Below are 13,003 nucleotides of genomic sequence, written 5' to 3' on the forward strand. Positions count from 1 at the left end.
TTGCACAGCATACTATACTAAATACTATAGGCAACTGTAACACAATAAGTATTTATGTATCTAGATACAATGTACAGTAAAAAGGTGGCATTTTATATGTATAACTCTGCCCTTTTTGACATGTTAACTTATGATAGACACAATGTAAGCCCTTATTTATAAAACTAACACAGTTCAGTTTTTAAATAAATAATAGAGGTTGGTTTGGCTCATGATTCTTGATATGAAAAAAATCCAAGCGTGTGTCACTAGCATTTGCTAAGGACCCTCTTGCTACATTATAGCACAGTGGAAAGTCTCCATTTTCATAATAATTTATACTATGCATCACTAATGATGATGGTACCTTGAGAGATACATCACTAGATGATTTTATGGCTGCACAATCATAGAGTATATACATAGAAATCAAGATAGCATAGCCTGTGCCTACCTTGGCCACATGGTACAACCTTTTGCTCTGAGGCACAGCATGTTACTATGCAGAATACTGTAGGTAACGTAACAGCAAGCAGTTATGAATGTAGACATAGACAGTGTACAGTAAAACTACAGTCCAACAGTTTGAAATGGAACACCTAGATAAAGCACTTCCCGTGACTGGAGCCTGCAGGACTGGGAATCTCTTTGAATAACTGAGTGAGTGGGGAGTGGTGAGAGGCAGGGAGATGGCTGAACTCTGCTGAACCCTGCACGTCAGTACACTGTGCCCCAAATCCTGGCTGAAAATCCTCAAAAAAACCCAAATCCTCAGCACCTCAAAAAAACCTTACTTCAGTCTTAAAGTAACCTTCACTCACTACAACGTTTTTACTTTACAGCCTTCTTAATTTTTAAATTTAGCCTAAAACATAAATATGCCAGTCTGGAAGACCCACACCTGTAATCACAGCTGGGGCAGTTGAGGCAAAAGGCAAAAAGATTTTCTGAGTCAGAGTTTTTCTGTGTGGCCTTGGATGTCTCAGAACTTATTCTGTAGGCCAGGCCACCCTCTGCCTCCCAAGTGCTGGGATTAAGTGTGTGCTTCCACTGACAATATCTACACATTCTAATTCTGTAAGCTTGTTCTCTTTTGCAAAGCTTGCTAAGGTCTGTAAAGCCTTTGGACCCTTCCCTGTGGGTTTTCTTGGAGTTCTGGTTTTTAATTCTCTTCTGCCCTATTTTTCTCTTTCCTCTTTCCCCATTCTCCTTTCCGCTGTTCTTTTTCCTCTTGTCCTTCCAGTCACTCATTCCTGTCCCCATTTCATTAACATCTCTTGGTACCACTGATGTACAGGCAGCCTCTCATTGACTGAAATGTTGGTATAAGGCACATGCCTGAATAATATTCTCTTGTATGAATGAATCAAATTTATCAAATCAGTTTCCTGTTTTTTTGCTTAACCAAGATTAGAATATAAAAATATAAATAATAATAGTAATAAAAATATTAGGAGAAAATAGGCTCAACCTGAGGGGAGCCTTATGAAAACAATATTGTAAACCAAACAACTTTTTTAAAAAATTAAAACTTTATTGTAAAGAAATTACAAATAAGAAAAAAAAACACACACTAAAATTAGCCCAACCCAAAGTCTATGCATCTCAATAAACTTCTATACAGGACAGCTATTCTGAAGCTGGGGGACTTCATGTCGGGTTTTACACTTTCATTATCCAGTATGGTTCTTAGTTCTTAGGAATCACCGAAATATCCATGATGGAATTGAAACTAGAACAAAATTAGCTTATCTTCTTTCATGATACAAGTGCCCTTTACCTGAATTCAGTCCTTCCTCACCCCCTAATATTTACCCTTTCTTGTTCTCCTTTCTACATATTATACTTTACCACATGTATTTACATATGTGTATTCATATGTATATACACATATACAATACACACATATGCATATCAGGGGCTATTTGCCAAATGAGCCCAGGAAAAATAGGCAGAGTCTCTTAGCCCAAACCCCCAATTCTTTTCTCCACTTCTCCTTTGCTTGATCTTTTTCTATCACTCCCAAACCAGCTATACCCTTCAGTTTTCTTCATCTCCACCACACTGTGAACAACCCCGACAAGTACGATAGAAAGCTGGTCTTGGAGGCCTGGAAGCCTTCATCTCCTGAGCCTCTCCCCATGCTTTTCAGGAGTGCACAGCCAAAGAACAACCGTCAAAGTCAACATTTACGTGAAATTCCTGGGGCTGACGACAACAACAAGCGAATCCTGATGGGCCCTGGCCAAAGCTGCTGTGCCCTGGCTATCCTGCTGGCAATTGTGAACTTCCAACATGGTGGTGAGGCTAGGTCCCAGGGGAGAGGCAGCCATTGGGAGAACCCTGGGCTCAGGGGAAGGATGTTCTCCCTGCATGATTTCATTTGTCTGTGAAGATCCCCTGATTCTTCCAGACATGTGAAGGAACCCCTAAGCTTTCTAAATTATAGTAACCGTATAATTTGATAGTGATTTCTGATAATGTAAGAGCATCTTTTCAAATCTATCTTTGGAAACCTATTGTCTCAGTTAGGGTTTTACTGCTGCGAACAGACACCATGACCAAGGCAAGTCTTATAAAAACAACATTTTGTTGGGGCTGGTTTACAGATTAAGAGGTTCAGTTCATTATCATAGAGGCAGAAGCAGACAGCGTCCAGGCAGGCATGGTGCAGGCAGAGCTGAGAGTTCTACATCTTTATCTGAAGGCTGCTAGTGGAAGACTGACTTTCAGGCAGCTAGGATGAGGGTCTTATAGCCCACACCCACAATGACATGGCCACTCCAACAGGGCCACACCTCCTAATAGTGCCACTCCCTGAGCCTAGTGTATACAAACCATCACACCTATTCAACACTTACAAATGCTGGAGCACAAAGGCATGCAGATATACATTTCTAAAGCAGCTGAGGGGCTTTCACAGAAGGCCTGGTTCAATTCCCAGCACCCACATGGTAGTTCACAACCATCTGTAACTCCAGTTCCAAGGGATTCATACCCTCTTCTAACCTCCTTAAGCACCAGGTATGTGCATGATACATATACATGCATGCAGCCCAACACCCATACACATAAAATATATAAATCTTCTAAAAGTTTGATGCAGCTTAAATAATTTGCTTAGATTGTGTTAAAACAAAAGCAAACCAAGACCTGTGCTGGGGAGACAGTTCAGTTGGTAAAGTGCTAGCCAAACACACAAAAATGCCAGGCATGCACTGGGGAGGGGGAGGGGAGCCAGGAAGAGCCTTTGGGCTTGCTGGCCAGCCAATCCAGCTAGAGACCCTGTCTCAAAGAAAGTAAAGTGTTCTTGAAGATGCCACTGAAGCTATCCTCTGGCCTACACACACACACACACACACACACACACACCTCAAGCGCACGAGCACACACACACACCACTTACATGCATGAATAAAAACAATCATTTCCCTTTGAGGTCTTTGCCCTTTGAAGAGGGGAGACAGCTGGAAGAACAAAGCAATAGTTCATGCTCCATCCATGGCTGGGCTTCTACAGCAGCCTTACAGCAGCTACCATCACTGCACTGCGACAGGAGGCAGCAGGCACGGGTCACACCAACTCCATTTGGCAATTCCCACACTGGTCACGATTAATCAGTCTGCCCAGGTGATCCATCTTCTGGTAGCATCCATGTACTAGTTTTTGCTCACATGCTGAAAACACTACAATAACGTGTAGCAACCATGGAGGGATTTTCTGCATACACAACCCTTGGACTCATGGTGTCAGTGAACCAGGTGAGGTCCCTTGGTATTCTACCACCACGAAGGTGCGCTGAGAGAACTGCTTGGTGGCCGCCATGCGCCTGTCTTCCACTGATGAGAACGTTTTCCTTTGCCGCTCTCAAGCAGCTCATACAATCTTTTCATTTTTGTCAGTTTGCCACTCAACTTTGCTCCCCATGGGCTCCCTTGGACAAGGTAGAAACCCCTGTTTACTTCTGTTCCCCACCCCAATCCTTATTTTCAGGGACCTGTTTGCACTTGTGGGATTTCTTCAGGGCTTGCCTGGCCACAGCTACCTTGGTGGAATCATACCACGAGAGTAGAGTTTTTGAGGCACCATTGTTTCTGATCTTGGCTTGAAAAGGTGCCCGAGAACCTCTCCTGGCATCTCTGATCCCTGTTCCACCTTCCTGGAGCTTCCTGGAGCTTTCTTTTCTCTCCGTACTTCCTGTAGATTCCAAGTAAGGCCTTCCTGGAGTGAGAATTTTGGTTTCTTTGAAAAACACAGAAATATTATGAGAATATGCTTTCATTTTAATCCCAAGTGTGGAACATGGGGCTGCTTCAGATTGTCCACAGCAGCTGACTATGATTTGCCTCATGCTCTAGCAAGGGCATTATTTTTCCATCTGCAGATAGTTTCTGTGATTGTGTGATGTTTGGAATTCTGGTACTTTACAGAGGGTACATAAATGCTAGGGCCCCGAGACTGCAGTTTGTTAAGTAGTATTCAAGTGCAAAGAAGAAACAAGAAGAAATTAGATATCCTGCCTGGGAAGGTCAAACTTGCCCCAAGGATCTCAACACCCCTAATCAGCAGAAAGCAGTCTAACGATAATGCTATGCCTTTCCCCTCTATCCTTCTTATCTCCCTTCTAGTGTTAGGGGGTGCAAAGGGATGGAAGAAAGAAGAACCCACAAAGTAGCCAAAGACAGGCTACAGCTTCCCAGAAATCTGACTTTATGGTGTACATCCAGTTTCTCTCCCTGAAGTAGGAAGACATTCCAGAGCACCTGTTTGCATCCATTCACACAGGAACAAACCTTTGTCTGGCAAACACATTCTCCCCATTGGTAGGGCTTCCCCCTACCCATCTGCCTTACCACCTCCAGGCCCAGGAACATCATGGCTACTGCCTTCACCTCTGTCGAGGGACCATGGCCTGAAACCTCAGTGTTCACCATAGAACAAAGTGCAGTATTTTTTGCCAGTTTTACTTTGGTTGTACACTGAGAGCAGAGCCGTGATGGTGTGACTGAAATGTCCTAGTAAGTCTTGGTTGGGCATTTGACTACTTGCTCCCCAGTAGTGGCTGCTTGGGAAGGATTAAGTCATATGACTCTGTTGGAGATGTGTCATGGGGCACAGGCTTGAGGTATCAAAATCTTCTCTCCATTCTCACTGTTCTCTGTCTTCTGCTTACAGTTTGAGATGTGAGTTCTCAGCTATTCCTGCCACCATGTCTGCTCTGACATCGTGGACTCTAACCCTCCCAGAAAAATTAAACACTTTTTTTTATTAGTTGCCTTGGTCATGGTGTTTTGTCACATCACTGAAAAGTGACTAAGACGGGGCTCATGTTTTATTTGTCATGGGCCCCAGCAGCATGGTGTAGAAGTTTTACCTGTGTATATCTGGTCCCTTAACTCTCACTTCCCAGGAGAATTAGAAGCAGGCAGTGTGCTTACTGTCACAGAAGCAATTAGAAGTTGTGTTTCCCATCTGTCAGTGTCAGACTGTACTCTAGGGACAAGGACCAGCTAGATGGGACTTGAGGAACCCTGGCTTCCCACAGTTAACTTTTGCATTCCGTTCCAGGATGCATTCATGTCACCAGCTCAGCATCCCTGAAAGGAGGGCAACTGGACTTCACCTGTACTTTGTGGCACAAGAAAGACGAAGCTGAGGGGCTAATACTCTTCTGGTGCAAAGACAGACCTCATAACTGTTCCCCTGAGAACAGTTTAGAACAGCTAAGGGTTAAAAGAGATCCTGGGACAGATGGTATCACTGAAAAGTCATCTCAGTTGGTGTTTACCATAGAACAAGCTATACCATCAGACAGTGGGACCTACCAGTGCTGTGCCAAAAGCCAGAAGCCAGAATTCTATATTCATGGACATTTTCTCTCTGTTCTAGTCACAGGTGAGTCCCTAATATCCCTAATGCCATCAGAGGAACAGTGAACAGGGCAGACAGTGGGAGTTTCAAGTAGCTATTTGAGGTCCTAGATAGAAGTTCCCTTGAGAATCCTTCCTATTATCCAGTCCTCTGCTGACACCTCAATTAGCAGATAGATGCAGCTTATCTTACACCTTTCTTCAAAGTATATATACAAAGGTAATTATATCTTTACTACTCTGAATCTTTACAGAATGCCTTTCATTCTCATTAGAAGACTGAATCATTAGAAGCTGGAGAAATTTATTTAATGATACAAATTGACTGGGCTAATAAAAATACAGGTTTACAACTTAGGCCTTTTGATACTTACTCTGGAGTTCTCCCAGTGATGAAGCTATATTTCTTCAAATAGACAGAGATGGGTTTGAAATAAAATGGGTGATTGCCCTATGAAGCATTCAGCTCTAAGAAACAGGAATCCACTCAAACCAATGAATTAAAAAACAAAAATAAAGCAAAAGTGTGGATTGCCCCCATAAGTTCAGTTTTCTAGAATCAGAAGTCAGAAAGTTGACAGAACCCTGAACTATCACTCTGGATCTTGAGCTCACCAAGATAACAAGGCTTCTGATCACTGACTGTGTCCTTCATGATGGGCATGCCTCCCCTGCTCCATTACCTCCTCAATAGAACAGTAGCATGTGCTTCATCACCACATAATGTGTGGCAATACAATAAATGTGACAACCCTAGTCAAGCTTTATAAAGGGCCCATCTTAGAGAAAACCTTCAAAAATTCTGTGGGGGGAAAAAGTATCTTCTACCTAGAATTCTATACCCAGCCAAACTATCAACCAATATGTGAGAAGACAGACACTGTCAGATATACAGCGGCTTTTTTAAAAAAGCATGCTGTCTGTATGAACTCTTCTCAGTGCTGCAGATTGAACCCAGGACCTACAGCGTGCTAAACCAGTACTTAACCACTAAACCATATATCAGCCTCATATGAAATTTTTTTTTTTTTTTGGTTTTTCGAGACAGGGTATCTCTGTATAGCCCTGGCTGTCCTGGAACTCACTCTGTAGACCAGGCTGGCCTCGAACTCAGAAATCCTCCTGCCTCTGCCTCCCAAGTGCTGGGATTAAAGGTGTGCGCCACCACCGCCCGGCTCATATGAAATTTTTAAAGAAGATATTTCCAAATATGTTCTCCAAGTCTCTTGAATCACATTTGAAGTATTTCTCTAGACTTTAACAAGTGAGATCCTTGAGATTACCAATCATTTCTCTTTCAACTTTCTACAGGACTTATTGTTCAATAAATGGGCTACCAACTCTAAGTACTGTCCCAATCCATTCTAGATTGCCAGCAGACATATCTAAAAGGTCAGCTTGTGTACGCTGTGCTGGCACTCAAAGAATTAATGGCTTCTCAGTGTCTGAAATGCCTAATCAAGTTAGCCTAGTAAAACCTAGTGGTTCTCGATCTGTGAACTGTGTATCAGATATTTACATTATGATTCATAACAGTAGCAAAATTAGTTATAAGTAGGAACAAAATAACTTTATGGTTGGGGTCACCACAGCATGAGGGACTGTATTACAGGGTCATGGCATCAGGAAGAGGAAGTCTGAAAGCCACTGCTCCAGGCAATTCTATTGTATTTATGCAGCTTCTCTGCTCTAGTTAAACTGAAGAGTAGCTATTTCCCTGCCCTCTCTTCATTCATTGAATGAATAACCTACTGCACGTCCTGAGCACAGTGCCAAGTGCTGCACACCAGAATGAGGTGGAACAGTCCTTGCTCCTTCAAACCTAGTGTTCATAAGCTCCTCATACACCCCGAGTGTTTCTACTTGAGCTGACTTTTCCTCAACAAAGAATGTCTATATCCTCTCAGGCTACTTAATTATTCAGCACATATGACCATCAACTGTGGAAATAAGGTTCCTTCTGGAAAGTAGCAGATAGACAACAGGTGGCATTAAAAAACAATGCCCACCAAGTACTGGGTGCTCAGTGTGTGCCAGGGATTGTGCTTGTATTAATCCCTACAGACTTTCAGGAGGTATTATCATTGTCCTGTGACAATTCATACTCAACACTCACACAGAGAGGCAACAACAGAAGCCCCAGCTCTACTCCAGCACCTGAGATTTTAACTTATGCTAAATGACTTGATCCATTCCAGAAGACTGTTTATAATGAATGAAATCTAGCAAAAACCCAAAGTACCCAAAGTGCAGGGTAACCTGTTTTACCTTTCTGTCAAAACTCTAGAGCTCCTGGAGGCCTACTTGCATTTCTGTCTCTGGTGAATGCTAGATTCTGTGTTAATATACTACATTTAAATATAAATACCATAGCTCACAGATATCAAAAATATTTGTTCAGGAAGTGAATTAAGCGCCAGGCCTTCTTGGAGATTACACAGGAAATGCTACAAAAGGAAGCTCTTGCCTTCTGGAGCCTTCTTTTGATCCATGATTCTGTTTTTAACCCGGAACAGGGAACCACACAGAGATAAGACAGAGACAAAGGTCACACCCTGACTTCAGCCACATCAACGGCACTCTCAGTTCAGGCTTCCTGCAAGTAAAGGCTTGGGGGATGCTGGTCACCAGCCTGGTGGCCCTTCAAGGTATGTCCACAAGAGATTTCAGCCCTCCAAGCTGAGTCTGTATCTTTGTGAGCTTAATTATTTCCTAGGAGGAAAAGTACAGAAAGGAAGCTCTTAGGGAGGAAAAAGTCTTCCCCAAGCATGCAAACAAGTATGTGGGTGACACAGGTTTTAAGGAATTAATGTCCTCATAATTCTGTCTCTACGTGAAGACAGATGGATCGGACTTTCCACTGGGTAAGAGGTCAGACCTCTTAGAAGAGGCCTGTGGGAAGACGGTAAACACTGCTACCTCCATTCACCACTAAACAAATGAACTAGTTTGAATGATACTATAATGTAAGCTCTACAATTGCATAGATCTTTCTTGTAAACTGTATGAGAGATTGGTAAATCTAATCTCAGACAACACCTCCAAGCAAACATCCCTATTACTTATGAGAGAATTAAGAGTGCCCCTCACAGGATGTAGTGCAGACCCTTCGAACGCTGCATGATGCCCTATAACATGCAAAGCACTTCTATCCCCATTACAAACATCTGCATTTTCACATTGCCTCTTCATATATCCAGAAACAGGGCCAGAGACAACTTCATAAGCAAATGCATCTCTCAGATGGAGAGAGCCTGTACCTGCCACCCATGGCAAGGACATGCTAAAACCGGGCCAGCTTTCACACAGGGGCTCTGGGGATCAAGTGCTCTGTCCCTTTATTCACAGTTCACTAAATACAAATTTCCCTAGCAGGATAAATTATATTCTTGTTAATGTTATTTCTTTAGGCACAGTACAAACCCCAAGGGGAAACTAAGTCCAGCCTTGCACTATCACCACTACCTTTAACTCCAAAGCCATCCCAGGACTACAAAGTCTCTGCTTATGGTTCCCTTTGCTAGTCAAGAACAAAGCTTTAAATTCGATTATTTGTTTTCTCCTATACTCAAGAAGCTTTAAACATACAAAACAAAAACAAACAAACAAAACCCAAAGCTGACTCGTACTACTATGTTGTGAAGTTGTGTGTGAGAGAAACTGAGACGTGGTCTCCCCAAGCAGCCTAGACTGGCCGCCAAGCATTGGGATTGCAGATGTCAACAGCCACAGCTAGTTTTTCCTTTTCTTCATCTCTCTGAAACTCAGGCCTAGTAGAATTATGGAAGAGGCAGTGTTCAGCAGAAAAAGACACACACATTTTCTTGCACCTTAGCAATATCATGGAGACCAAGTTATAATGCTTCCTTTCAGGTGAGGAAAAAGAGAATTTCCTGGATCCCTGTGCCTCCCTCTGCACCTCCCACACAACACATATATTATGTTCATATATTTTCCCCATTTCCTTTCCAGTCATGAAATCCTACCAAACACACATCTCAGGTGATGTGTGACAGGTGAGACTTCTCACACCAGGTGTTCTATTTCACAGCCAGCCTAAGTTGTGAGGTAATAATACAACCTTTTAATTTTTTTTCTACAGCTCCACAAACCTTATGACAATGAGAAAACAAAAACTTCAGAGGAAGGTACAGTGAGGTAAATCTGACAATGTGCACAGAGAAGACTGGTCCATAGAACGGATGCCGGGTACTCCAAGCACCTGGAGGGCCAGCGAGATGGTCAAGAAGTAAAGGTGCCTGCCTGCACATTTCAGGTCAAGCCTGTGTGCCCACATGGTGGAGGGACAGAACTGACCCCCACAACCTGTCCTCTGATCTCCACTGGAGTGCCATGCCTCCACCCCAGCCAACAAAAACATCCCAAGAATCTGGTAGAGCAGTTGGTATACTCCTGAATTTCCTCCCTTACTGCCAGAGCAAGGTTGGCTTCTCTCACCTCGGTGCCAATAAAGAAAATGTTTTGCAAATGTCTCTGATGCATAGTCCTTGAATATCAGGTATGTTTTATACCCCAGAATAATGTTTCCTCTCCACACAATAAAACAAGCAAGTTTTAATTTTATGTGTGTGGAAGAGGCATTTGTGAGGGCACTGCACACATGTGGAGGCCAGAGAAAACTCTTGGGAGCCAGTTCTCCTTCTACCATGGGGTCTGGAGATCAAACTTAGGGGGCCAGGCTTGTGTGCATGCTTTCCGCTGCTGAGCTAGCTCACCAGCCCCAGATAAGCAAGTTTTTAAAAGATAAGAACTTAGGGGGTGAAGAGATGCTCAGAGGGAGTGTGCAACTGTAACACTAGAGTCAGGATCTCAGCACCTATGGAACAAGCCAAGAGTTCCCATAAGCCTCAGCTTCAAGGGGCCAGAGACAGGATTGCTGGGGCTCGCTAGCATCCAGTGTAGTGGAGAAAAATGGGAGACCCTACCTCAGAGGAGTAGGTAGAGAACAATGGAGGACCCCCAATGCCCTCTTCAGGCCTCCTTTTGCATGTGTCTGCGCTCACGCACGTGCACGCACAGACACAGACACACACACAAACACATACACTAAATAAATCTTTAAAAATGAAAACATCATTCTTAAAAAGAACTGTTTATTTAACACTGTAAAGAAAAATATAAAACAAGCAAATATGAATAAGAGAGAGAGGGAAACAGGAGCAGTGACTGGTTTGCAAGGAAAACAAAAATGAAGGCATATTTGCCCCACTGCTAGAAGAGGAGGGAAACTGAGTCAGGCCAGGAACATCACAGATGGCAGTCGTCTAGCATCAACACAGGACCTGTAGACTCTTTGGTTACTAATTTTTTTTTTTTCTTGAGACAGGTTTTCTCTGTAGCTCTGGCTGCTCTGAAACCTGCTCTGTAAACCAGGCTGGCCTCAAACTCAGTGATCCACCTGCCTCTGTCTCATGAGTGCTAGGACTGAAGGTGTGCGCCACCACTGCCTGGCTGGTCACTGGTTTTAAAAAGATGATCAAAGCCTGTGTTTGCACACTTTTCCTGTTCCTAAACTCACACGCCTTTTTTGACTTTGGACAGATAACCTCTTGTCACAAATAGAACAAGGAACAGACGATTTCCAACAGCAGGGACTACTCAAAGACAGGGACACAAAATTTAGTGACCCTAAGTGGCAAGCCATCAAAATAGATACCTCACCTTCACCTCTTTGGCACAGACCTACCCAAGGTGGGAACTAAGATTTATGGAGACTAAGACCAAGGATGACATGTTGCAGTAATATTCTTAATAGGATAGTCTAGAAACTCAAACTGAAGACTTTTGACTTTGTGTCCTACAAAAATAAAAAGAATAGGCTTGAAGTATAAAACCTGGATCCAAATTCTGGCACTGCAATGTAATAGCTGAATGTCTTTAGGCAACTGAAACTTATCTTTATTTTATGTGTTGAATGTTTTGCCTGTACATGTGTGCATCACATGAATGCCTGGTGCCCACAGAAAACAGCATCAGATCCCCTGGCACTGTAGTTACAGGTGTGTAAAGGAGACATCACCCACAGTGTTTTTCTAAGAATCAAATAAGACCCTGTATTTGGAACCCAGAGACATCTGAATTTTGACTAGGAGTCAAAACTTTCTCCACTATGTTACATTCTTCTTTAATCTTTTCTACCTGATTATGGCTTTAACTAAATGTTAAACTCACATGAACAGAGATGTCATTTGCCTTTTACTCTTCAGAGAACCTTCTGGAACTACTCAGACCACAGTCACCTCAGCACCACATCCAAATACAGGGCAGGTTCCATATAGCATATTGTATTAACTGAAGTGCACACACAAATCTGCACACAAGATGTGATCTCTGCTGGTTTATCAAGACAGTCACAAGCATTTAACTAAGAATAAATAAGTAACCATAAAGCAAAGGTCTAAAACAATCTGTTTCTTCTGCTTATTTTAAGATTCAGTTAAGCAGAAATGGGAAATACTGTCTTGGGTTTAAAATGTGTTGACATAATCAATTTCAATTTTAAATAAGCCCATGAACTTCCATATATGAAGCCCAAAATCTGTATGAATAATTCACAACTTGTGAAGCCACTGAGCTATTACAAAGATCCTAAAAACCCATTTCCTTCTGTTCAAATAAATATCTTACATATGTTATATAGATGTGTGTGTTACATATATATAGTTATATCCAGTTATACACACATATATGTTATGTGCAGTTATATGTGTGTGTGTGTGTGAATGTGTGTGTAACTGGATATAACTGATAAAGACAAATTGATTTAAATACATATAAAAATCAAAGCAGCGTTTGTAGCAGCATATTTTCCCCACCAATTGGGAGGAGCTAAGGTGAGAGGAGTAAGAAGAGGAAGAAGAAAAGGAAGAGGAGGAGCTCGGGGAGAAAGGACCAGAGAGAGGGGAACATGGCAGTGGACATGCACGTGTCTCTAGCAGTCAAAGGTAGTTGACATATCTAGGTTGGGTATTGGGTTACACCTCCAATTCTGTACGCATCTTGATATTTGAGCATTATCAAATATATAAAGCTATTGGATAATCTTTAACCATTAGAGTCTCATTTCTACTGGGCTCGAGTGGATGGCGGGATGGCCTGGGCTCAGCCCAACCTTGTGGAGACAGCATGGAAGA

At 42.6% G+C, this 13,003-nt stretch overlaps 1 protein-coding gene across 1 annotated transcript; it reads left to right on the forward strand.

The window, feature by feature from the left end:
* Positions 1–480: 480 nt before the first annotated feature.
* On the forward strand, positions 481–10,338 carry Cd160 (CD160 molecule). The gene is made up of 5 exons (XM_028789668.1): positions 481–496; positions 2,011–2,280; positions 5,548–5,874; positions 8,366–8,497; positions 9,952–10,338. Exons 1-5 carry the CDS (start codon positions 481–483, stop codon positions 9,966–9,968), a joined length of 762 nt encoding a protein of 253 aa, XP_028645501.1. The 3' UTR covers positions 9,969–10,338.
* Positions 10,339–13,003: the final 2,665 nt, after the last annotated feature.

The sequence above is a fragment of the Grammomys surdaster genome, unplaced genomic scaffold, assembly GCF_004785775.1.
Source record: "Grammomys surdaster isolate TR1022 unplaced genomic scaffold, NIH_TR_1.0 125849, whole genome shotgun sequence".
In the NCBI taxonomy this organism is placed as follows: domain Eukaryota; kingdom Metazoa; phylum Chordata; class Mammalia; order Rodentia; family Muridae; genus Grammomys; species Grammomys surdaster.